Source organism: Hoplias malabaricus, chromosome 9 (genome assembly GCF_029633855.1).
Source record: "Hoplias malabaricus isolate fHopMal1 chromosome 9, fHopMal1.hap1, whole genome shotgun sequence".
Classification (NCBI taxonomy): domain Eukaryota; kingdom Metazoa; phylum Chordata; class Actinopteri; order Characiformes; family Erythrinidae; genus Hoplias; species Hoplias malabaricus.
The window spans coordinates 21,357,123-21,383,641 of record NC_089808.1 but is presented as its reverse complement, the minus strand read 5'-3'; the positions used below and the strand labels follow the sequence as shown (position 1 = coordinate 21,383,641).

The 26,519-nt window shown below is 38.4% G+C and overlaps 1 protein-coding gene and 1 long non-coding RNA gene across 2 annotated transcripts; both read right to left on the bottom strand.

Moving 5' to 3' along the window:
* Positions 1-8,731: 8,731 nt before the first annotated feature.
* On the bottom strand, positions 8,732-10,348 carry LOC136706758 (uncharacterized). Its single transcript, XR_010804142.1, has 4 exons — positions 10,210-10,348; positions 9,987-10,112; positions 9,406-9,517; positions 8,732-9,277 (listed from the first exon to the last, which is right to left on the bottom strand). It is a non-coding gene; the product is annotated as an uncharacterized lncRNA (long non-coding RNA).
* An 11,218-nt stretch (positions 10,349-21,566) lies between these two features.
* On the bottom strand, positions 21,567-25,359 carry LOC136707894 (C-C motif chemokine 2-like). The gene is made up of 3 exons (XM_066682193.1): positions 25,255-25,359; positions 24,944-25,058; positions 21,567-22,488 (listed from the first exon to the last, which is right to left on the bottom strand). Exons 1-3 carry the CDS (start codon positions 25,313-25,315, stop codon positions 22,113-22,115), a joined length of 552 nt encoding a protein of 183 aa, XP_066538290.1. The 5' UTR covers positions 25,316-25,359; the 3' UTR covers positions 21,567-22,112.
* Positions 25,360-26,519: the final 1,160 nt, after the last annotated feature.

Below are 26,519 nucleotides of genomic sequence, written 5' to 3'. Positions count from 1 at the left end.
ACCTACTATTATGCTGTCCAGGGTGAAGAGAACCGAGGTGAAGAGACAGAGCCGCATCTTGTTTCAGCGTTTTCTGGACACTGTGCTGTAGAAGTCTTAGCTTTAGAGAACCATTTCAGCTCTGCTTGGTTCACAGAGGAAGCAGTGCTAAGCTTAAATGATGCACTGAAGCTGTGCAGACCCTCAGTAAAAGTGGTAATTGTGCAACAGTTCTACTGTGTTCTATACTATGAACAGACCTCTATTAGTGGCTAATGGCGTCAATTCACATAAACACACTGGGGGTGGAGCACTTTTCTCAGAAATCACAATATATTTATAGATAACATTTTACAATAAGGATGCCTTAAATTAAGAAGAGTAAAGGACATTTTCAGCATAAATAAATGCCTTAGCCATGTCCCAGGTAAATATTAAGTAATGATAGAAATATCTAACTTTTAATAATAATGTGTGGTCAATTATTTGTCATTGTACAATGAAATGTATCTTCCATAATTAACGAAATACGGAAGTGGCAGTGAACACACACGCACAAACACACTAGTGCACTAGGGGCTGTGAACACACACCCAGAGCAGTGGGCAGCCATTTCCAGTGCCCGGGGAGCATTTGGGGGTTCAGTGCCTTGCTTATATACCCTTACTGCAAAAACAATAATAATAATAAAAAATAAAAAAAAAACAATTTGTCGCTAATTGCTTGTTACCTGTGGGAGTTTCTAAGCTTTTTGAAACTTAATAAATGATCCACCTCACAAATAATACCTGCTCTGTGGTGGTCCTGACCATTGAAGTACAAAATGAAAAGGAGCTAATAAAGGATGATTAACAGATAAGACTACAGTCTGTAATTGTAGAACTACAAAGTGCATCTGTATGTTCAGCGGAGCTGATTAAATCAATTATAAGTGCAGAAACTAGGCTTATACACACACCAGTCAGCCATAACATTAATACCACATACTTGCTTCTACACTATACATCACTCTAACTCTACATAAAGGTTTGCAGTAGAACATGCATTAAATGAAACCTACTCCTAATAACATAGTTATATACTAAAAGAAATCTACAATGCCTTTTGGAACAAATGTCCTTCAATTAGAGAGAATTACTGATACAAAAGTAAGTGTCTGCCACCTTCTCCGTACCAAATATGGTGTTCTTCTTTAGAGATTGTTCATTTGTTGTTGAAGGTAGCATATCTTCTCCTTGTGTGTTAGCAGAAGCGTCTGGCATCAATGACTTGTCCACTGCTGTTGAGCCTACCTCATTACCTTCTGGTGCTGTAGAGGTTGTGGGTTCGGTGTCGACTGTCTGTTCACTTGTCATTGATGTAGGTGTAGTTGTAGTGGGCTTTGTCCAGTGTACAGATGTTAATTCTGGAGTCGTATCAGCTGTTACTGTGTTTCCTTTCTGCACAGTTGGGGTCAGGGCTGGTTTTCTTGCTGTAGAGGAACTTGTCTGCGGTCCATGACTATTTGTCTCTGAGGACTTTATCCAGTTTAGAGATGATAATTCTTGAGCCATATACACTGTTGCTGTGCTTTCTTTCTGTTTGTTGAGGGTGATTCTTGTTGTTCTTGTTGTATCTGAGGATGTCACTGGTACCAGTGCAGAAGTCATTGAAGGTTTCGCACTGGTTTTAGTTTTTAGGTCTGGAGAGGGCCATGTCACTTTGTGCTTGGGTTTAACTGTTGGTTTAGTCCTTTCATTTACATATTTTATTGCACTACTAGCCCATTCACTTTGTGGATCAGAGCATATCAGTGTAGCCTTTTTGGTTTTAAACCTGTGAATTATTTATCCTTTTATTAGAAAATACATTTTGTGAAAGGTTTATCAGGTAACATTTTTAGGTCAATACAATACAAAACAGTCTTCATAAGAGAGAACTGAATGAGTCTGACTTACCTCACAGCTCTCACGGGGCACAAGCCTGATGGAAACTGCTGGGTATAACTCACGATTTGCTCAAAACGAACCCTCGACTTTGATAGTTTTAGGCAACAGTCTACAGGTGGTCCTATACCTGGGACGAAAACAAAAAAACATTTCCTTTAATAAACTGATGTGAACTATATGGCAAGAGATGTTTGTGGATACCTGCTTATCCAACATTTTGCCTGAAATTATTACGTATCTGTAGGTAGTTTGTACCCCCCTTGCTGCAGTAACAGATCAGGTTCTGGTATTGGATGATTTAGAGTCAAAAACAACCCTCCAACTCATCCCAAAGTATATGGGTGATAGAGCACCAACACTCTAAAGAATGCTATCTCACTGCTACACAACAACTGTAAAGTGATTTACATCATACTGGCCATAACGGACATAGGGCAGAGTGAAATGTTATTTTAGTTTCATGCTTTCTGTGGAGATAATACAAACCCTGAGTGCACGAATAAACATCTGTGTCCACAATGTGTGCACCTTAATGAACATGATGGTGTTAAAGGGAGCCTTTATTAACAGTTTGTGCTGATCAATCAGTGAAACAGAGATCTGTAACCTACCAGGTCTCCACCGTATACTCAATATCTGACATAAAGCAAAGCAAACTGAGGCTAGGCCACAAAGGTCACTGCTGCACTGCGCTGAGATATACTTTAGAAACTCACCTGCTATTACGCTGTCCAGCCAGTGCAGGGTGAAGAGAACCGAGGTGAATAGACAGGGTCGCATCTTGTTTCAGCATTTGCTGGACACTGTGCTGTAGAAGTCTTAGCTTTAGAGAACCATTTCAGCTCTGCTTGGTTCACAGAGGAAGCAGTGCTAAGCTTAAATGATGCACTGAAGCTGTGCAGACCCTCAGTAAAAGTGGTAATTGTGCAACAGTTCTACTGTGTTCTATACTATGAACAGACCTCTATTAGTGGCTAATGACGTCAATTCACATAATTAAACTGGAGGTGGGGCACATTTCTCAGAAATCACAACATACAGGGATCAAGCTTTACAATAAGGATACCTTAAATATGGAGAATTAAGTAAAGGTGAAATTAAGAGTTAATAAATGGTTTAGCCACGCCTCAGTTAATTATTAACTAATGAAAGTTAAGATATCTAACAGTATTACGATGTTTCACATAATAAAATATTATTAAAATCTGTTAGGACAGTAATAAGCATACATACTAATACTAATAATACAACTAAAATGATGTTAGTTATAACTGTTGCAACATGTTACCTATTAGTACATTATTTTTTGCCACTTGTCTCAAGTCACTGTTCAATTGTCAACTGTGGGCGTTAAGTTTGAGGCATCTTTTCACTGCCATGCTATACTTAAACCACACATCAGATGAGTTCCCACTGAAAATTTAATCCTGCTGTGAAATCACTGATCTATAACTATCTTTAGAGCAGCAGTCAATGTGATAAGATAAATGCGTTGGTTATTGGCGATTGCTGTGTTTTATTTATGGAAAAACCATAACAGATTTTTTTCCCCCATCTCAAGGGGCACTATTTCACAGTGGCAGAGTGAAGCCAGCACCACCATGCTCGGTTCTCACTGGTATTCACTTTATCTCGTCATTCCTAGTTTGCTTAAAGATAAACCCTGCTCCAATGCATTGCATAACTGACTCTGGCAATTTTACATAACCAATGATAGCTCTGCCTCTTGTCGTTAGAAATTGCGAACTCTCACTAAATGAGTGCCAGACATTTTGTATTCTACAGTCTCTGCTGGTGTGATCGCATGGTTAAACTGCCTTGGTACTTTCCTAATGTAGCCTGTTTACTCCTGGCATTTTCATGTGTATCATATCCGGACTGCCTATGTATAAACCTTACATTTTTCACTAAAATGCGTGTAGTTTGACAGTATGTGCCAGTTACACACTGTGAATGACCCCGCTGAAAGCCCCTTGTTGCTGAGTGGCTCTATCTGAGCCACTTAATTTGTTTCCCACGTACAGAGCCCGGGCTGAGTATGGACACCAGACTTTTTCAACTGCACAAACAGACCACAGAACTAGCAAACTCTATTTTAAGGGTTTACAAAAGGTTTATTGAAATGAAATCATAAACTGCACTTTTTAATTCCATTTCCAGTAAAGGAAGGTAAAATATTTAGAAAAGTGACCAATGATTTTGGAAAACCAGTCAGTATTTGACACCGTGTCTGGTGTCTCAATTTTATTAAGGCAGGACACTGTCGATACTCAACTTTGATAAACATAGGTTACTATATTTTATAACATATATACAGTACAGAGGTATGCTGTTCCATGATGGCTATACCCACTGATGAAATCTCAAATGTAATTCATATATTTAGGTATTACATATATTAAATTAACCAAACATAATTCTATGCTCTACTTAAAAAAAATAAGTGTCACACAGAAAGCAATTGCTTTCAGAAGAAATGTTCTGTTGCATCAGCAATCTTCCCCATACTTCTGACCATGAGGTGCATGTGTATGTTGAAGTTTTTTGTGCCAGTGTGCATTCATGGTTAACCAAGCTCAAGTGTGCAGGTTTCTTTGAAACACTGAGTGACACACAAACACCACCACCGCATCAGTGTCACTGCAGTGCTGAGAATGATCCACCACCCAAATCATACCTGCCCTGTGGTGGGTCCTGACCACTGAAGAACAGGGAGAAAGTGGAAAAACAGGGTATGCACTGCAACAGATGGACTACACTCTGTAATTGTAAAAAAACCAAAATGCAGCGTTATGATCAGTGGAACTGAGATAATGAATACGTGTAGAAACAACAATCAGCCAAAATATTAAATCTACCTCCTTGTTCCAACACTGACTTATATTGTTGCAACAGAACATCTCCATTTAATTTTTTTTGTTGATTTTTTGTATTCTAAATCATACACAGCAGCTGTCATTCACATTGATGAATGGACCAATAGAAATGCTTCAAATTTACTTGGAAAGAATTTTTTTTTTTTTTACAATGACTTCCACTGAAATTTTGAAAGGGTTTCTGTCTCCTGTACACTACTAATTTGGAGATACATGGTTTAACCAAAAGTTGCAACAGAATTTTTTTTGTTGTTGTACTGGATAACTGAAAGAAGATTAACAGAACTTTACGTTACATAAATGTGACACTCAAGAAAATGACACCCATTGTAGAGACCTACTTTGAGTGTTTTGAATATAATCTTACTTATTTTTTACATGAATTTGGTACTAGGTACAAGTCAATGTTATATAACTGATGTAACTACTACTAATATAACTATTAGTAGTAGGCCTTCGGGTGAACTCCTACTCGGTATATTGTTTGTCCTACTTTGCAGCAGTAACAGATTAACTCTTCTGGGATTGATTTACACTTGACGCTAGATAATTACATCATAGTTCAATTCTTCATTGTACAAAATATGGTGTTCTTCTTTAGAGACTGTGCATTCTTTGTCGAAGCTGATGTTTCTTGTCCTCCACTGTGAGAAGAAGAGTCCAGGATCAATGTCCTGTCCACTGCTGTTGATTCTATGCCATTGTTGAGGTTGAAAATGGTGGTTGTGGGTTCAGTGTCTACTTTTTGTTTCTTCTGTGTCTGTGATGTAGGTGTAGTTGTCACTGAGGGCTTTTTCCACTTTACATTGTTGTTTGTATTCCTTTCATTTATCTTATTTATGGCTAATTTAACCCAGTTACTTTTTGGATCAACACATAACAAGTTCCCATTTGTGGTATTGAACCTGTGAATTGATATATCAATTATTGGAGATTATTTTTTACAGATAATTTGCTAGTTCACTTAAATGCAAATTAGTCTCATATCGAAGAAAACTAAATGAGTCTGACTTACATCACAGCTTTGACGGGACAAGTTTCTGATGGAAACTGATGCACATAGCTCAGGATTTGAGCAACAGGAATCCTAATCTTTGTTGTCTGTATGCAACAATATTCAGGAAATACAACGTCTGAGGGGAAAAAAAACATTTAATTGATGTAAACTACATGGTCAGAAATGTTTGTAGACACCTGATAAATTAAATCCATAGATAGTTTGCCTACGTTTACTGCAGTAACACCTCAGCTTTGGACATTGCACCAAAATTGCATTTTCTGAAGGGGTTTGCTGCTCTTACACTACAAAACCATTTAATTAATGTGGCTATTTAATATATTACACTTCTAAGTTATGTTTATTATTTTCAGCTTAAAACTGGATATTTGTGATTAATGGTGTGTATTGGGCTCTACAAAATAACTACACTAGGTTGACATTGCAAACGTTGCGCAATAGCCTTACACTGACAATACAAAATTATTCCCATATCTCTCTTTACCGGCTGCAACTGGGGTCTGTCCTCTGAAAAATAGGTCTGGTTGTTACGACCTGGTCTAGGGCAGACCGCAACACAAAAAAATGAAATAACGGAGTGTGATGAGTGCAAAAAAAACCTACAATTTAGGACAGTTTTGTGAAGTATATTGAGGTGATTGATACAGTTTTGTGACCAGAAAAGTGACTTCAGGAGTGACCCAGGCCAAAACAACAAACAAACCCCACACTAACTACTTTTTGGTACACTAACTAACCTGTGAAAGATGACAAAAACAAAGACAATGTGCTAACCTTACTCCCTTGCTGTGTATAAACAGAGACAAACCCCAGTTCCCAAAACAAAACGGCAGCCACTCCCTACAACTGGTACACGATACAAATATGTACAACAGACAGGCAACACTCACAAATAAACATTCAACAATTAACAATTCAAACACGAATCTAGTTTCAACAGCGAAAACGGTGACAATTGAGTGAGGAACCATTCCTCCTGGGTGTGACGTAACTCTCTCTTTTATGGCTGATGGTTGAAGCCAAACCATGGACACAGATTCCGGCATCCGGCATGCAGTCAGTCAGGAACCCAGGACTGGATCCTAGAACATATGGACAGGACAGGACAGAGATACGAGAGAAACATCCATGCCCATAACATGGTAATTTCACACATTTGGCAGCATCTTCCAACGCCTTCTGTTTTAAACCTGGCCTTTTCCTGCCCTCCACCACCAACTGACTTTTCATGCTATTTTGTCGCTATATTCCATTTCACCGCTCCAGAAAGACCCAACCATGGGCCCAAACAACTTAAACATTTCAGAGAGGAGAATTCCCTCAGATGGTAGAACCCATAAAATCTACCGCAATGTATGGGCTACGCTGTCAGATGAATAGAGAATGAATGCATAGTTGGATGGAGAATGAATGCAAGAAGATTAAGTAAGTGACAGATAAGTGTCAAAATTATTTTTCCCATCCAACCGGCCCAAACTCGAGATTGACATGAGCTGGCCCATCTGGAATCTTCCGATTAGCCACTCCGGCTCTGATGCACCATAATTTCTGAATCACAAATGCAGTTCCACTGCTATGCAAACAAGCACTTGGGGTTTACAAGCTTGTAGTCAACAACTGTGATAGGAAACAGTGACCATATTCACTCATATTCAGCTCATATTCAGCTGTTCCCTTCTAATCGTCACATTTATATACACGCATTTCTTTTATTTATTTTTTTCCCTTTATTCATTACATTACATGGATTGTAAGGGTGTAAATGGAAGCACATTAGAGTCTAGACCACAACAATCATTGCTCAGCTGAACTGTCAAAACCTTTTAAAACTCACATGCTACTGCTCCAGACATACACTGCATGGTGAAGAGTATCGAGGTGAACAGACAGGGCTGCATCTTGTCTCTGCATTCACTGGAACCTGTGTTGTAGAATTAAGGTCTGAATGATAATGTTATAGCTTTAAGGAACCACAGAGAAAAGTTTCAGTTTTTCCTTATTCACAGAAGAAGTAGCAATAATACAAAGATGAAACGCTGCACTGAAGCCACACTGACCCTTATCAAAAGTGTTAAGTGGGACTGACACCTGTTGTCTTCTGTGGAACTGATGTACAGACCATTATTAGCCTACAATGACATAAATTCACACAAACACACCGGACATAGAGCACTTATCTGTTCTCAGAAATCAAAACATTTTACATTCAGGATAAGTTACATACTTTTATTATTTTTTTAAAAACACATTGTTGTATCCTCAATATGTCGTTATTATTAGATAAGCATCTCATTATTATGAGGTATATCTGTCTCCATTCTGTAATTATCTCATTCATTCATTAATTATCTGTAAGCGCTTATCCAGTTCAGGGTCGCGGTGGGTCCAGAGTCTACCTGGAATCATTGGGCACAAGGCGGGAATACACCCTGGAGGGGGCGCCAGTCCTTTACAGGGCAACACACACACTCATACCTACGGACTATTTTGAGTCAACAATCCACCTACCAACATGGGTTTTTGGAGCATGGGAGGAAACAAGAGAGGACCAGGAGAACACAGACAGTCACCTGGAGCGGGACTGAAACCCACAACCTCCAGGTCCCTGGAGCTGTGTGACTGCAGCACTAGCTGTTGTGCCACCATGCCTCCCTATATAAATTATATTAAAATTAAATATATATTCTTACATAATACCGTACTGTAACACAACTGACTAGTGAGATGGTTTTACAATTATAAACAGATATATTATAGAGCTTTTTTTTTTTGAGTATTGTGTATTGTTTATTTCTTTTTACATGAATGATGTATACAGTCAATATTGTTTATGTAACAGTAATAACTAGTATAATAATTGTAGTTGGCTAACAGCAAATCAAGGCCTGAACCACAGCATATACTAAAACCTCTGGATAATATAAGTTCTTGAGAATATTATCGACTATTGTACACAATTTAGTACAATTATTTGATCCATTGGTAGTTCTGAGCAGTCTTTACACGAAATGTTAATGCATTTCTGTCTGGATTTGATTGTATTCAGACATGTAAACATTAGTGAGCATTTTGGATCAAAAGTTCTTCAGTTTGAGAGAGTGTTGATACAAAAGTAGGTGTTGGGACTTATGGCTGTCTTCTTGTTTTCAGAGAACATGGTGCTTTTGTTTAAAGATTGGTCATACTTTGTTGAAACCGATGTATCTTTTCCTTCTGTTTCAGTAGAGGAGACCGGTATTGATGTCTTGTCTGCTGCTGTTGGGCCTATCTCTTTACCTTCTGGTGCAGTGGAGCTTGTGGCTTTAGTGTTCACTGTCTGTTTGCTTGTCACTGATGTAGGTGTAGTTGTCACTGAGGGCATTTTGGGCTCAGGTTTTGTGTTGGATGTACTCCTTTCTTTTATCTTATTTATCGCCCAATTAGCCCAATTACTTTCTGGATCAGAGCATATCAATTTCTCCTTCATGGTTTGAAACCTGTGGATTGATATATCAGTTACCGGAAATTACACTCTGAAAGGGTTTTTTTCAGTTTAATTTGCTATATCATACTGATTTCACTAATTATTCACTATGCCTGAGAGAAATAAATGATTCTGACTTACACAACAGCTTTGACAGGACACACTCCTGATGAAACCTGATAGCTTACAATTTGGGTAATAGGAATCCTTATCTTTGTTGTCTTTAGGCAACAGTATGGAGGAGGTACAATGTCTGAGAGGTAAAATTAATATTACAAATTAATAATATCATTATTTAATTGATGTGTCTTATTGACTTATGTGCCTTGAAATTATTGTGTAAAACAACTGCAAATCCAACTAGGTTCTGAAGTCTGATCATAAAAACCAAAGGAGCAAAACTTATTGCATGGAGATCCATCGCTCAAGAGAAAGTAGTGCTATGCAGCTCAGCACTCGGGACTTTGCAAGAGCATTGACCACAAACTCATATGCAGCCACTCTCTTCTAAATGTTCCAGTTTCATGCTTTTCTATGGAGATTATACAAACCATGTGTGCACATTTGAAGGTCTATATTTACAATGAGAGCACCTTATAATTTCTGCAATTTTGTATAAAATATTTGGACCGATATTAAGGATTCAAACATAAGCAAAGCAACAGAGGCTAAACCACAACATTCATTGCTGAATTACGCTGAAAAGAATTTTTAATACTCACCTACTACTGATTCCGATGTCCAATGCATGGCAAAGAGAACTGAGGTGAACAGACAGGGCTGCATCTTGTCTCTGCGTTCACTGGAAACTGTGTTGTAGAATTAAGGTCTGAATGATAATGTTATAGCTTTAAGGAACCACAGAGAAAAGTTTCAGTTTTTCCTTATTCACAGAAGAAGTAGCAATATTACAAAGATGAAACGTTGCACTGAAGCCACACTGACCCTTATCAAAAGTGGTAAGTGGGACTGACACCTGTTGTCTTCTGTGGAACTGATGTACAGACCATTATTAGCCTACAATGACGTAAATTCACACAAACACACCGGACGTAGAGCACTTACTGTTCTCAGAAATCAAAACATTTTACAGTCAGGATAAGTTACTTAATGTTTATATGATAAAACTGAATTAAGCTGAAAAGTATTTTCATACTCACCTAATACTGATTCCGATGTCCAATGCATGGCAAAGAGAACTGAGGTGAACAGACAAGGCTGCATCTTGTCTCTGTCCTTGCTGGACACTGCTATCTAAATATAAGGATTGTTTTTTTAAGGAAAAACAATCCTGTTGTTTTGAGGAAGCAGTACTAAACTCAGATATTGCACTGGAGTTGTGCAGGCCCTCAGCAAATGACTTAAGTGTGAATCACACCTATCATCTTCTATGGAAACTATGTATAATACATGTCCTATGCAATATATATATATATATGACACGTGCGTGTGTGTGTGTCAGGATTTCAATTACTTTCTGCATCAGAGCATATCAGGTTTCCCTTTGTGGTATTAAACCCGTGAATTGATATTGAATTGAGTTATTGGAGATTATCTGAAATAATTTTCTGAAAGGTGTATCTGTTTAATTTTCTATAATAAAATAATTTAATGTCTGAGTACATAAACAACTGCTGTCTATGATTCAAGGCACTGAAAGCAGTGTCACACTTAAAGCATAGGCTTGGATCATTGTATGTAAATACATAACAGACATTCAATTTACGCTTGTATAAATTGTACTGAATGTGGCTTGAGTGATAGACCTGGCTTCTCATGTGCTGAAGTGTAATACAAAAGTGATGTTCTTATGTAAATGCATAAGAACTGCTCATGAAGTGCACATTCTTAATGAGTTGGGTCATTAGCGCAAATATCTGAGCAGCCTGATAATGGGTTATCATAATGGCAGCACATAATGGTACACTGTTTATTCATGCAGAACAACAAAATGTTACAAGAGAAAGCACCTCATCACTTGCAGAAGATGGCAGGATTTGCATGCCCAGGAGAGTTCACTAGCACTCTGAATAATTAGCACACACTAATGATGCAATCACACAAGTGAAAAGAGTGTCTGTCTGGCAGCCAAGGGTCAGGATGAATCAAGGAAGTCCACTGTGAAAAAAGGCAGACTAGTATGAAATATTGAGGTATTGGAATGATCTGTAGAGGGTTTTGAGATGAAAGATGTGCAAGACTGTTGTGAATATATATCAGTGTGTTGGGGTGAAAAACAGAAGGGTTGCAATGAACAGTAAAATTGATATGCTGGAGCTTGCAAAGAGGAAAATGAAAATGAAAGAGAGTAGAGGACACAATGAGGCAGTAATATTAGAAGATTGGATAGCAGAGGCCAGTGATAGCAATCGCTTCACTGTTGTCAGGCATGGAGATCTTGAAAAACAGAAACAGAAAGCCTTAGAGAGGATGTTTGTTTGGGCTCAACTAGTGATGATTGACCATAATATTGGCTGCAAGACCTAAATAAGAACAATTACCAAAAGCTCAAACACTGTACCTTCAGTGTCCCCGATCCAAACCAAATCAAGGGAACAATACATGGACCAGTTCAGCTAACTACTGGTCTCATATTATGTAAATATGTACCATGGTATGGTGGTTCTAAAGAGAAAATAAGCAGAAGAATCACACATTCATTCAGTTATCAATTTTAAGTGCTTCATGCTGATCAGGGTTGCAGTGGGTTTGGAGGATTCTACCTAGAATCATAGACATACACCTGGTATTATCATGTGGTTTTTGTGATCAGATCACATTCAGATTTCAGTTTTCCGCATGAAAATCCAGGTGTAAAGACCCAGAGACACAATGCTATCAGATTATGATTGGATTCCTTGAATGACATTTAACATAAATATAAGCGTTATCCACGCTGCTTGTTTTCATTTCAGCAGCTGAAATGATTTTTCTCCAGGGGGTGTCTGGAGAATATGGGGAGGAGTTTGGACATCCACGAGAGACTCGGAGTATAGCTGCTTCTCCTCCACATTGAGAGGAACCAGTTGAGGATGCCTCCTTGGTGAAGTGTTGTCATGTCCAATGAGGAAGAGACAAGATAAATGGCAGACAATGAATGGATGGATGTAATCCATGCCCAGATAGAGTTACACAAATAAAAAACACATTGATCAAGATGAGAGACACAAAGTAATGACAGGAATTCTGTTTGTAAAATTTGACTAGTCTGTTGGGTCCAAACATTCCCTTGGATGGTTGTGGTATTGACCAATGCAGAATTTTAAGCGGCTACAAGACTACTGGCCTTTTCCTCGGCCACTACAGACAATTCCCTCCCTGTTTTATAGTTTATTTCTGAGATTTATTATACACTGGTAGGAGCAGGAAAGACCATGTTTACAGCCAGTTAGAGGAAGGAAAACCAGAATGATGAACTTCTTTTAGGGAAATTAAAATCCAATCTTATCTGGCCAGACTTTGGATGCATTATAATGACAAATGTAAATGGCAACTGATCAAACTAAATCCACATACTATCAGGATACAACACACATGTTAATAGCAGTTATGAACAGGCTTATAGGGTGCAATGCAAGAACATACCCCAGACAGGGCAGCAGTTCATCAAATCTTCACTGAATAGTTGGACATTTTTAATAACTTCACAAAAGTGTCATCTTAATTTCTTTCTTAAGGGGTATTATCCAGTGTCTGTACCTCCTTTACTTCAGTGACAGCCTTTAATCTTCCAAGAAAGCTTGGGTCTAGATGCGGGAGCATCTAAGTTCATCACAAAGTTCATCTCTATCCAAAAGTGTTAGCTAGGAGTAATTCTGTAGAACACACATCACTTGGGTCTGGTGACTGTATGCTCAGGTGCAACTAGTCTATTTATAATACATTTCTATGGTAATTAAACATGCTCTTTTTGCATAACTGGAGCATCTATTAACAATGGGCCTACTTAAAGTATATGCACTCACTAATTAGAAGTGCCTAGAAATGTTTGGATATGTATAATTTAAGCTGGGGAACTAGGTTCATTTCAATAAAAGGCAGCTCTAGATGTTCAGGAAAGAAACATTAAAGGAAGCATCAAAGGTGTTAAAACACTACTAAAAACGAAACCCATAATCATGCAAATGAACTTACACCACATACACCCCCTACACATACACCTCTACACACACAAACTCCTGCCCACACTCAAACTCCAACCTTTAAAACCTAAAGTGTTCTATGACATATAACACACATTTTAACCTACAATTTCAGTGGTGTGGACTGGAGGGTTGTGCTAGTGTGTGTTGCACCAGTACAAGTGGATCAGACAGAGCGGGGCTGCTGGAGTTTTCAGGGGCACTGTCCCCAAAGACCATGTGCTATTGCATTCGTAGTCGAGATGTTAGTAGTAACAGAATCCTTCACTACTGGTGTCCACCACTGGACTCTTGCATTGGCAATATTTCTAACAAGTTTTCGAGCACAGCGATATATATATATATATATATATTGCATGCTGCCAGACTACCGTGAAGAAAGTTATGCAACAAAGGAAGAGCTAACTCCAGTTCACCCATTGCCTCTACCACTTAGTCCTACCACTCCTTAGTCCATTTTCCTAGGGTTAGAGTGTCTAAATTATTGAAAGAGGGGTAGGGCAAAGTGTAAGGGAACCTTATTGCCATGTGAATCATGGGGAAGATGTCTGTACAAATGACCACCCCCCTCAAAAGTCAGTATATTATCTTTTAAAACTATGAAACCACTATATAATCTTACCTTAATGTAGGTTCAACATAATGACACTTTATTTCATAATAAGCATAAAACATGACTAGTAGTATGCTGATGTTTCAGTAGTTTGCTAGTCAAGTTCTTAGTCCAAATAAAATCATATTATGGTGCACGAGGCTACTAAAACATTTAATGTAGAACTGGAAATTTTTGAACAACAATAAGGTGTATTCACAGAAGAGTTAGTAGAGGATGATCATATATTATTGTGGAACTCTTCTGAAGGCATACAAAGCTCAAAATTGAGTTAAAGTCCAGCAGCAAGATTGCAGCACTTTAGCACTCTTCTCATATGACTGCAAAGTGACAGAACTTCCTACTGATGATGTACTCAGCACTTGAAAGTCCATCCCATTTTGCAAGGAAAGATCTCAAACAGCACATTTTTATAAATAAGTTCCAAGGGTAAGGTGACATTCGAAAACAAGTGATAAGTGTAAAAATAAGAAATGGGACTGAGCCAAACTCTTAGGTCCCATCTGCTCCTAGGTCCTAGCATGTGAAACATGGGGGCAAATGTAGAGCTATGTCTTTATTGTTTTGTTCATAAGTTAGGTAATATCTGCATGTCTGTTTTTAAATAAAATATCATTTATATTTATTTTTACAAAACACTTACACCAAACCAAACATGTCTTAACTCACTTGATTTTCTTTGCTGTGAGATCAGCGATGTATTAAGAAATTTCCGTGCCATAATTTTTTTAGCTTCTACTTATTTCTTAATTTCCTATTTGTAATAATTTCCTTCTATTCACAATTGCAATCATTTGTGTATTTAATCTTGATTTTGCTAGTACAGACCACATCCGTAAAGGCTAAAACGGGGAGGTGAACTCAGAAGTCTCTGGAGAGGAGTTCAGGGTGGCTTATAAATGCGCATGAAGCCGGACCCCCAGTTGGATAGATGAATACGAGAAAAGGCTGGAGACGGGGTGGAGGTGAGAGCAAGTTTGTCTGACGCGGAAATGACGTGAGTTTGCAGGTTATCTATAGGGCTGAGAGGAGTTATTACATATCTTCAATAATGAATCACCCCCCCCCCCCCCTCAAAATACATACAAAACAGAGCATTTATTACTTTCATTAATTCAACATCATTAAAACCATTTTGGCGCTGAGTTCATATAATTTAGACATGAAAAATCGAATAGTACAATGTGAGAATGAAAATTGTCATTATTGCCCTTTAATAATTAGCCTACCGCAACTGCTGCATTGCTTCCTCCACAGTTCTCTGGCTAACGTTACTAATATCACCTACAGCATATTGTCACAGCTGAACAGGACAGATGACGGAGGCGGACTTAAATGCAAGGAACTTAATTTAATAAAGACAGAAGCAAAATAAACACGGGTAATACATACAGACTGAATAAAGACAAGACTAAACTAAAGAGTTATACAAGGACGGACAGGGGAGAGCCATGAACCGGGGAAGACACATGTAAACAGAAGGACTGAGAAACACAACCAGACAGACATATGAAGGGAAGAGAAGCAAGGAAAAGACAAGACAAATTGACTAGTAACAGACAAGCTAAAGTGGAATGTCCAACCAAGAGGCACTCAGACAAGGGAACTTAAATACACACCAAAGACAAGGAACACCTGGGATAACGAGAGGGCAGGACTACAAAGGAGGCACAATGAGAGGGTGGAGCTAAGGCGGGACTGGGGCAATAAGAAGCAGAGCCATGTGTTAAAGCACATGGTGGGAAAAACAGACAGATGACAGGACCAAGGCCTGACACATATCAGTAATATCAGTGCTGTTTTAGTTGTAAATGTTGATTCAGGCACTGTGTACTTTATGGTAAAGCCATTCACTGTTGGGAAAGGAAAGTTAGCTTGACAGAAGTCAGGAAATCTTGGATTTTAAAACCTGTATTTGAATGAGAATATAACCAAGTTACAGTTCAAGTACTGTAGATACAAAACATGGTCTCCTTGTTTAAAGACTGTGTGCGCATTTTTGAAAATGGTGCATTTTCCCATTCTGTGTGAACAGATGACCTGCCCACTGTTATAGTCTTTATCCCATTATCATCTACTGCTATGGAGGTTGCAGGGCTCAATTTCTGTTTACTTGTCACAGATATTGGTTTAGATGTAGTGCGATTTGTCCAGTTTTCAGTTATTAAGCCATGGCAGCTCCAATTTCCTTTTTTGTGTCTGTCCTCACAAATGACCCTTCTGGCCCACTTGCTTTCAGGATCAGAGCATATGGTATTGCCTTTTCTGGTAGTAAACCTGTGAATTGATATTACACTTACTGGAGATTAAATGTCATGGATGAATTTTGGTACATAATGTAATTTAATGATTTAACTTGCCTTGCAGCTCGGACGGGGCACAGTGGTTGATACTGATGCAAGTAGCTCAAGATATCAGAAACTGGAATTATTGTGTTTGTGCAACAGTTTACTGGACGTCCATTGCCTGAAGAAAAAAAAATATATACAAACTAGCCACAAAGACCTACTCTGTCACTATTTCCTGATGGTAGTACTGACAATACGCCCACCATGTCAGGGTCACATAATTTACACAAAGCAGAATTGATCCAGGCCAGAAAAACAATCTTGAACTTAGCTGAAGTAAAAACATGTTCAAACTCACTTGGTAAAATGCCTCCTGTCCATTGCAGAGCAAACAGGAATGCAGCAAACAGATTCAGCCTCATCTTGCTGTTTTGCGTGCCGCAAGACTGCCCGGAAAAAACTCATTTAAAGGAAGTCTCTCAGCCCCCATCAACATTCAGCACCCAACAGTCATACTGGTGTGTGGTCACTGTGTTTGTTCTCTGTTGCCCACCAATGACATCATTCACAAATTGGTGGAACTACTGCAGCAACACTTTGTTTTCTCTGTCAATTTACTTTCATTTTAAATTAAATAAGTTCTTCAGCTTAATTTCCCTTAACATCTTCAAGAAAGTCTTTAAGAGAAATCCTGTTATTGATGTAAAATAGGTGCTGAGCACTCTGTGATCATAATGACCATGTCTTCAAAGAAAAACATTAAACTTCATTGATTTCCTAAAAATATTTAGACCTCCCTTCTAACATGTGGTTTCAAGTTGAAGGTGCACCTGTTGCTGACACAATGAAAGGCCAATCAACTGCTTGGTTCACCTTAAATAACATCCACAGAAAAGCATTGACCAAAGGAATGTGACAGTGGAGTAGCTGCACATGATGATTTATTCACCTCCCAGAAGAAACAGGCTCCCGGCATTGGAAATTTTGCCATCTGCCTTTTGAGTTTTGCTGACATGCAGAAACGCCAACCACATACGACTGTGTGTTTGTGTAGCGACACAACTGGCTGCATGTTACTGGTGACTAGCATTTAGCTCTGTAAACAAAAGTTTGTTTCCTGTTGAGCTGATATTAAATTGACTGCATGACTTGTATGGTTCCAATGTCTTTAAAATACATTATCATACACCAAACATATCAGTGTGTTCATGTCTGAGTTTTTAGAGCTAGAAATCATACTTTATTAAGTAAATGGTGGGACACATCTCTGCATTCATTGTTTTTTCTTTGTTTTTATTACTTTCAACAATGTAAATGAATATGGAAGACATTAAAATTATGAAGGAACACATGGAATTATGTAGTAAACAAGAAAATCTTTTGCTTTGATGACAGGTTTGCACTCTCTCAGCGTGCTCTCAATCAGCTTCACGAGGCTGTCACCTGGCATGGTTTTCTGTGAACAGCTGTGGCCACGTCAAGACTTAATTTGTAGAACTGCTTGCCTTCTTAATGTGTTTGAGACCACAACTTGTGCAGAGGTAGGGCTGGCACACAGTTCTATACACTGACGAGCCCTATTCCACAAATGACTAATGAGGAAAATGTGTCCAAACTTTTGACGGATACTCTATTCATTTGTCAGAGTAATATACATTCACTCTTTCTGAACCTAATTAAAATGGTAACAGAAGTAACACAGGTAAAAGCTAAGTAACAGTAAGTAACCTGAGCCATCCTCAAGGGCCGATATGTCCGTAATTTACAGTGGATCATTTGGTTATAAAATGCACAGTTTGGTTATAAAAGCCAAGTTTTTGGCCCCAGGTTAAGTCTGTTATTGAGTATTGTTTTTAACAGTGATACAAATTTCTTATCAAGTATGTTGGCCAAACATGAAATTGCTGAATTCTATACAGTCTGCTAGTGTGTATGGCGCAGCAGGTAGTGTCACAGACACACGGCTCCAGGCACATTCTATTCCCACTCTATTCCCACGGGTGCTCCAGTTTCCTCCCACAGTCCAAAAACACACATTGGTAGGTGGACTGGTGACTCAAAAGTGTTTGTGAAGGACTGGTGCCTGCTTTAGGGTGTGTTCCTGTCCGCAACCATGAACTGATTAAGCAATTACAGACAATGAATGAATTAATTAATATTTCTATGACAAGAGTATATTCCTTAATATGCATAAAATCATGTACTTGCAAACAGACTAAGAAATCATTTGCAAAGATCATGTCTTGTTTCAGGATATCCACACAGCAATGATTTTTTAAGAGCTCAGTGAAATCCACAAACATCCTCTAGTAAGTAGTTAGAGATCTAATCTTGTACATTCATGGTCTCTGTCTCAAAAACCCAACAAGCAACACACACTGACACACAATTGATTTTGGAGATAAGAAACCACAGAGTACAGCTTCATCACTTCTTTTGTTCAGAGAGGATGTAGCATCATTCACTTAGGCCTTGTGTAGACAACTATTAGTAGTAAACTACTATTAGCAGCAGTGTACATGCAGGAAGGAAATACAGTCATCTTTAGATTAATGCTTTGTAATAAAAATAACAAACAGACAAAAACGTTTTAGGATATTTTCTTTAAGTCTATTTGTCTTAAATGTAAAGACAACATAAAGGGTTGCTGATTATTTCAAATGAATGTGAAAGAATTTCCCCTTATGGGGGAAACCGTGTCCCTACAGTTAACCCATTTGTGGCAGTGAACCCACATACACACACACACACGCACACAAACACTACTGAGAAATTTGTACACATAACTGTTGTGTATTACGTGCCTTTCTTAGCGGCATTTCAGCTGTGGCTGTTGAGGTAGGAGAAAGTGCTGTTACTTCACTTCCTACTGCTCTGTTTTTCTTGCTGGTCCTGTTCAGAAAACTTAACTGAATAACTCTTAACTGAATAAGTTTTAGCATTTTTAAACTGATTATATTAACTCTTCATGATTAAATTAACTCACTGGAGGGTGATGATGACCTGGGCGAGAAAGTATGAGTGGAAAGGTGCGTTGGGGGTGTGAAACACAAGCCACCAACAAGGAGAAAACTTTTTGTCTTACGAGTCAAAAAACACCTACGTTGCATTCTCAGCTCTCGCCCGTGACTCTTACATGTGAAACTACGCTCCGCCTCATCTGTTCTTACTGTATTTCCGGTCTCTACAAACTCTTGCATTCAAAACTATAAATACCTCACTTTTTGGGTTTCTTTTGACCCAGTTTCCTCCCCCATTTATTCATTACCCATTCCACCCATAAACCTGGACTCTCCGAGTCATGCTACCAATACACGTAAAGCCAATCTACACTTCTTTTCAAGCTGCTAATAACACAACATACTTGGACACCTCAGCATGCTTGGAGGAGAACATCAAAAGTTCTGTTATTTGCTGAAAAGACCCCACCTGTTTATTTGGTGAGGGTAAAACAACCTCTTCTGAAGCCCCTACCATCAAACAAACTGAGAATAAAGACTGCCAACACCAAGTGAGTTGCTTTGTGAAGAATTGGCCAACCTCCTGTAGCAGCACTGGGCCTGTGCTTATGTGAGAATGCAAAGACGAGGTCAAATGATGTAAGACAAACACAGGTGCAGGGAAATAACATTGCTGATTAAAAGTGAAAACGAGAATGAAGTTTAAAGTGAAAATGGCTGAAACTGAATTGAATTGCACTGAATTTCAGCTCTCAGTTGTAATTTCAGCTCTCAGTTGCAAATGTATAAATCTTGGAAAAGCAAAATATTAAATGCAATGATCTGAAACAGCCATAACTGAGCCTTGGATCACCATTTACAATACTTATGTTGTAAGAGGTTGTAGGAGCACAATTACAAAGTTCTGGGATGAGTTGGAGTGGGTTTTCTGGTCAAGAACTCAGCATCCCATTTCAGCACGTGCTCTCTCATGGCTGAATCCCATCAATCTTGGCAGAAATGTTTTACAATCTAATGTAAAGCATGACCAGGACAGCAGAGGGTGTTAGCTGCCTTGATATCAGACAGAATGTTGTATGAGGTCATGTCCACATTGCCATAGTGTGTAGTAGAAATTACAGCTATTATAAACTTGCAGAATTACCAAATATGGCGGCGTTAAATTTGATTGAAGTCTATCATCAAAAGCCATGGTAAAATTATAGTCTGCTATACTGTTATAGACTTGGAAAGAACTCCGCTGACTGCACTGAAGGGGAAAAACCCATGATGGTGTAAGCACGGAGCAACGTGGTGTTCACTCCTTCACACAGTGTGGTCAGAAACATACATGCAGCTGCTACCACTCAGTGTCTGCACATTACCCACATTACACTACATATGCAACGTGCATTTACTACATTTAAGCCTGAGCTCTCTACTGCGGGCCACGTGAGTCAAGTTAACAAAGGCATATAGCCTTTGTTAAGTGTGTGACCAAAGGCATATAGCGCCCCTTGGTGGGAGTATGTCCAAATTTTGAAGACAAACCTATTGTGACGCACAGCATTTATAATCTCCAAGGACTAACGAATGGAATGATTTGAACCAGCTGCATGTGAGACAAACATTAGTGTGCCCAATGCCAACTGTCTTACAAATGGTAATAGAGAACAGTTAACTGTGTTGTCTAGTGTAAATGAGCACTTGAGTCAGATAATAACAAGCCTCAAAATATAGACAAAATACAACCAGAACAACATTGTGGAACTGCAAGTAATGCTACTACCCAACAGCTCCACGGTCCTGGTTTCAATTCCTGCCTTGACTTGCTGTCTGTGAGGAAATTGGGCTTCCTCCCACAGTCCAAACACAATATAAGTGAACTGGCTGTGTGAAATTGTCCACAAGTGTGAATATGTCCCTGTTTGTGCCCAATGATTTGAGGTAGGCTCTGGACCCACCACAATCTCAAGCAGTATGAAGTAGTTGAAGTACATAAATTAATTATTGTATAAACATCAACACTGCAAACTCATCAAACTAAAATACAGTCTCTCTCTGTACAGATTCCACAAACAGTGCAAGTGAACAGAAGGCAAATGGCTGTAAACGTTCACAAATGTGTAAAGGTGAATAAGCATTATTGTAATCAGTCTTTCACATCTGTAACCTATATTCATTCAAAATAAGATGTAACCCTACCTGTTTTTATTATTTATTATATTATTAAACATGTAAAGACACATTAGTGACTAGTTGAGATCTATTAACATTATTAAATACAGACCTAAAAGACCCCAGAACAAGTTTTCTTCCACTATCTTCCGATTTTCTTTAATGATACAAACAATTCGAATATGAATCCAACTGTTCGGAGCGCGAGGAGTTTAAAATCTGATCAGCAGAAAAAAAAACAACAAAAACATTTTTTAATAACAATCTTAAGGAGTTGAATACAGGAACTTGTATGTTTGGAATATCATACACTGTTTTAAAGAGTATTATTTATAGTAAAAATAAATCTACTAATAATTACATTATGGAAATAACTGCATAAATATAATTGTAGGCATAAAAACAATCAATTCATATGAACGGCCTATGGGAGAAATTTTAAGCAAATTATTTTGAGCATTCGTATATGTACGTTATCTTCAAAACTTTGGGCACTTCTGCTCAAAAGACATGTTTCGCTTACTTTCTAGGTGGACGGAATTGAATAATTAATTCTCCTCAGGAAACATGCCATTCTTTTGCCATGTAATGTCCATGATTTATATTTCTTTGTTGAGTTCAAAAAATGAATGTTTTTTAGCTCAAAAAAAAGTTTCTCCCCATATTTCTGAGTGTTCTCCCCATTTTATCACAAATACTTTTTGTTCGCTCTCTGACTTGCCTTTATCCCTTTTCTTTTCCTCTGTCTATTCTTTCCCTTTCTCTTCCACTTTCTTCTCCTGCTTTTCTTCTCTAAACCCTGTTGTGCTTTAGTAGATTGCATATATTCATCTGGTTTTAGAGCTGCTGAAGTTGCTGACTCTTGTAGCCCCCTGCTGCCCACTGGGGGCTTAGCAGTGGTGTGTGAGGAAACCCCTTCTCTGTTCTCTTCTGCTGCTGAAGCCTTTGTCTTTATCTCCTCCTTCTCTTCTCTTTCCTTCTCCAAATCTATCTTATTTATGATACGTGTAGTCCAGCTCCAGTTAGGATCGGCACAGAGTTTCTTCTCATTTCGGGTGTAAAGCCTACAGTAAAAACAGAATATGTCAGTGTATGTCAGAAGAAAACAACCCTGGTTTAAAACATTTTAACTGCCTGAGAAAGATAAATAAAATATCATGGCTATGTTGTTTATATGTAACTTACCACTGTGCTTCATATCACTGTTTAAAAGGAGCACATTGTTAATTACATTGTGTTGAGGGCAGCCATGATTAGAGAAGTGAGCCTGGAGCCTGAGGGTCACCGGTTCAATTCCTGGGACCGGCAAGGTAAAATTAATTCATGGTGGAAGAACCCTTGTGGGACCTAATCTCTGAACTGCCCCCTGGGCCCCAAGGTGGTTGGCAGCATCCAGTTGTGTGTGTTCACTGCCCCTAGTGTTTGTGAAGAATTGCTCACTAGTGTGTGTTTGTGTGTTCATTACTATGGATGGGTCAAATGCAGCTAATGGCGCGAGTGAGACTGTTGTGAAAAGTCGCTGTTGTGAAAGCTCTGCTTAGACTGTGTTTTTTTATGGTTTTACTCTTTTTTTTGAGTTCTTTCACCACGCCGCCACTGACAACGATAATGTATGACTTTACTACTCCTTTGGAATTAAGTACTAGGTCAACTTATCTTTTTTTCTGAGGTCTTAAGTAACAGTTCGACTAAGCCAACAGAGACACTTTAGAACATGGACCCTAACAATGAAGACAAGCCTCTTCTGAATATTTGCAAGAAGAAACACTGAGGGAAACACGCCGGAGTCTGAAACAGACTAAGAGAGAGTGCACACCGTCCTCCGAACCGTGAGGCTATTAAAGCTTGTACCCCTCAACACTGGACTGAGCACTAGAGATATGACTGTAAAAAGAGGAGTCATACAAAGTGAGTAAAGCGGCAAAGGCTGCTAAATGGCGATACAGGGACAAAGTGGAGTCTCATCTCGGTGACCGCAACAGCAGACGAGTGTGGCAAGGACTGCTGACAATCATGGATTTTCACGAACAAATCAACACCTCAGATGACATTAACCCCTCACCGGTTCAAGATTTAAAGACCTTTTATGCACATCTCAAGGTCAACACTGATAATTTTAATACCATTCGCGCTGTTAGCTTAGCACCTAGCGCTACAGCGGCATGCGACCTGACCAGTGAGGATCACCACTACCACCATTTTCAACCTCTCCCTGGCCCTCCAAGACCAAGGAGATGGTTGTGGACTTAAGAAGAGAGAAAAGTAGGACCCCGTAAACACCACTACATATCAAGGGAACTTCGGTCGAGAAAGTGACCAGCTACAGGTACCTCGGAGTACACATCTCTAAGGACCTAAATTCAAGATCTCCACAGCATTGCTAAATGGAGCATTATTATCTGGTTTGGAAATTAAAGCTCCCAGGAAAAGAAAGAACTTAGGGCTGCAGAGGCTGTATGCTCCCTATTATAGGTCAGTGAAGCATCACAATGATTTTGAAGCTGTAATTTTAAGGTAAAAAATATTACTTACTTAACTGAATGTTCCTTTAAGCTCTCTGTTTTGTCTACATATTTGCAGAGCATAGTTTGTGCAATTTCTGCAATTCTGAAACACCTGTATTTTTCTTGACTTCTTGTCTGATATTCTTTTTTGTCATTTGGACTTGTTTAGCACTCTGTACTGCTTTTTGGGTTTTGGAACATTTATTCTGGTTTTGACCTCGTTTCACAAATTGTGTTTAATAAACCTCCAACTAACTCTCACCCTTGGTGAATGATTTTGAATAGTAGTGTTACTGATGGCTCAAATACAGCCAAATACTAAACGGTACAAATCATTCTGTTCATTCATAATGATTCTAAGAACTGAAAGTGATAACTTAAAGTCTCAAATTTGCTCAGCACTTAATAAAAACAATGTCTGTCTTTGGTATTATTGGTTTTAGGCAGAAAAACAATTTATTTGTTTTAGCGCAGCGACTATGTTTGTTCGTCTCCTAGCAACAATGCCGCTGTGTCGCGCGTAGAGATGTATTGAGACACGTTACGGTTTTACTCACACAAATACCAAAAAGTAATGGCAGATCATAATGTAGTGGAGTAAAAGTAAGATTTTTGTATTTGAAATGTAGAGGAGTAAAAGGAAAATGTTGCCCAAAATGAAAAAACTTGAGTACAGTACAGATACACAAAAAATACTTAAATACATTAACAAATTACATTTACTTCGTTACTATCGACCACTGGGTTTATATAGCCAATATCTTTAACAGTTTCTAGACACCTCTTGTGATTTCAGCTACCTGCTGAAAGGTGTATTCATTTCTGTAAAGCCTGTTTTGCTAACAAAGTGTATGAATGCAGTTTGTAGACTCCACATAAAAGTTCTGCTAATAGAAATGTACAACAAACTAGTGGCCATGTGATGTATTTTAACATTCATTCATTTCATAATTTAATACAATCATTACACTGGAGAGTTACTGGACTTCTCAGAAAATGTGTACAAGATACTCACAGCACAGCTTTGACTGGGCACATTGCATTATTTTGCCATCTATAGTCCACAACGTAGCCCATAGGGATTTTGGGACGGCTTACTCGGATGCAGCAACCCACCGGTGGTCCATTTGCTGTGAGAAAAAAAAGAAAAATACGGTTGAAAAAAGCCCCAAAAACTACAATTTCATAGAGAGTAAATATCACCATTACATTTTCCCTTCCAAACCCATACTGATGCAAAGGCTGCACATTATAATTTTTGTCTCACAAATCTAGGGCACACCACAAAGTGCCTGAGTTGTATGTGTTCAGACAAATGAAACTTACTTGCAAAGATACTGGAGAATGCTCCGACAAAGAGGACACTAACAGCCAGCAGCTTCTTCATCTCGCCTGAAGCCCACTACACTGACTGTCAGCTCTTGAACCTCTTGAAGGTCTTATCATTTGGTGGGTGGGACCTCAATAAAACCTATACCATTCACATGAAGCTAGGAAAATATGAGAGGTTGCAGTGTAGACCAGAAAAATGTGGGTTTCATGTGTCTGGTATACTCAAGTGTATTCAGACTTTGAATAGGAGAATTTAATTATTTAATTATATGAAACGTGAAATAGTACCACAAATATGTCTGAATTAATTCCTAACAGGATAGTCATTGAAAGTTTGTTAATAACAAGTTTACTGTCAACGAATGCTCTAAACTGATCACAATACACACATATACAGGCCATATATTAAATGAATACTTTAAAACACTAAACCTGCCTCCCCAAATCTCAGAGCTTAACATCACAATGTATTTGGGATCATATTTGAATCGCAAAAAGCAGAGTGCAGCCAAATTCTGCTGCAATTAACAAAGTAAAACTGGAATAACATGCTAAAATTTTCTGAAACCACATGATCATTGCCCTCTGTTAAGCATTTTAAGTAAGATGGGAAACACCCCTGAAGATGCCCTCATTAAGCACTACAGAATTAAATCCCCAATGTGGTCAGAAACACACATACACATTGCCTAGTTAACCTCAGCATAGTAACAGTACATATAATACATTCAGAAAGTCTTTAGTCCCTTAATAATGAGAAAGTTAAATAAATTTCCCCAAATTTATTAGACCGGAAAAACTAAACATTACATATAAGTATTTACACCCATTTGATATGTTTCTTGAAATTTAGTTCTGTGGGCTTGGAGTCCAACTCTGGTAAATTCAGTTGACTGGACATTATTTGGACAGACACACACCTGTCTATATACGGTTTCGCAGCTCACAATACAAATCAGAGCATAAAACAAGACATGGGGAAGTCAAAAACTGCCTGTAGACCTCAGAGACAGGATTGTGTGGAGTCCTTGAGAAGGCTACAAAATAATTTCTGTCCCAGTGCTCATGGATTCTTGAGCATGAGACCATTGCAGCTTGGGTCTACATAGATTTATTGTTTTTAAATCTTGTATGACGGCAATTCATTTATATAATTTATAATTAAATATATTAAACTTTTTATAAGTAATTAGTATTTATTAGTAATATTATTTGTCTGGCTGTACAATATACAATAACATGAGGGCAAAAAAAATCAA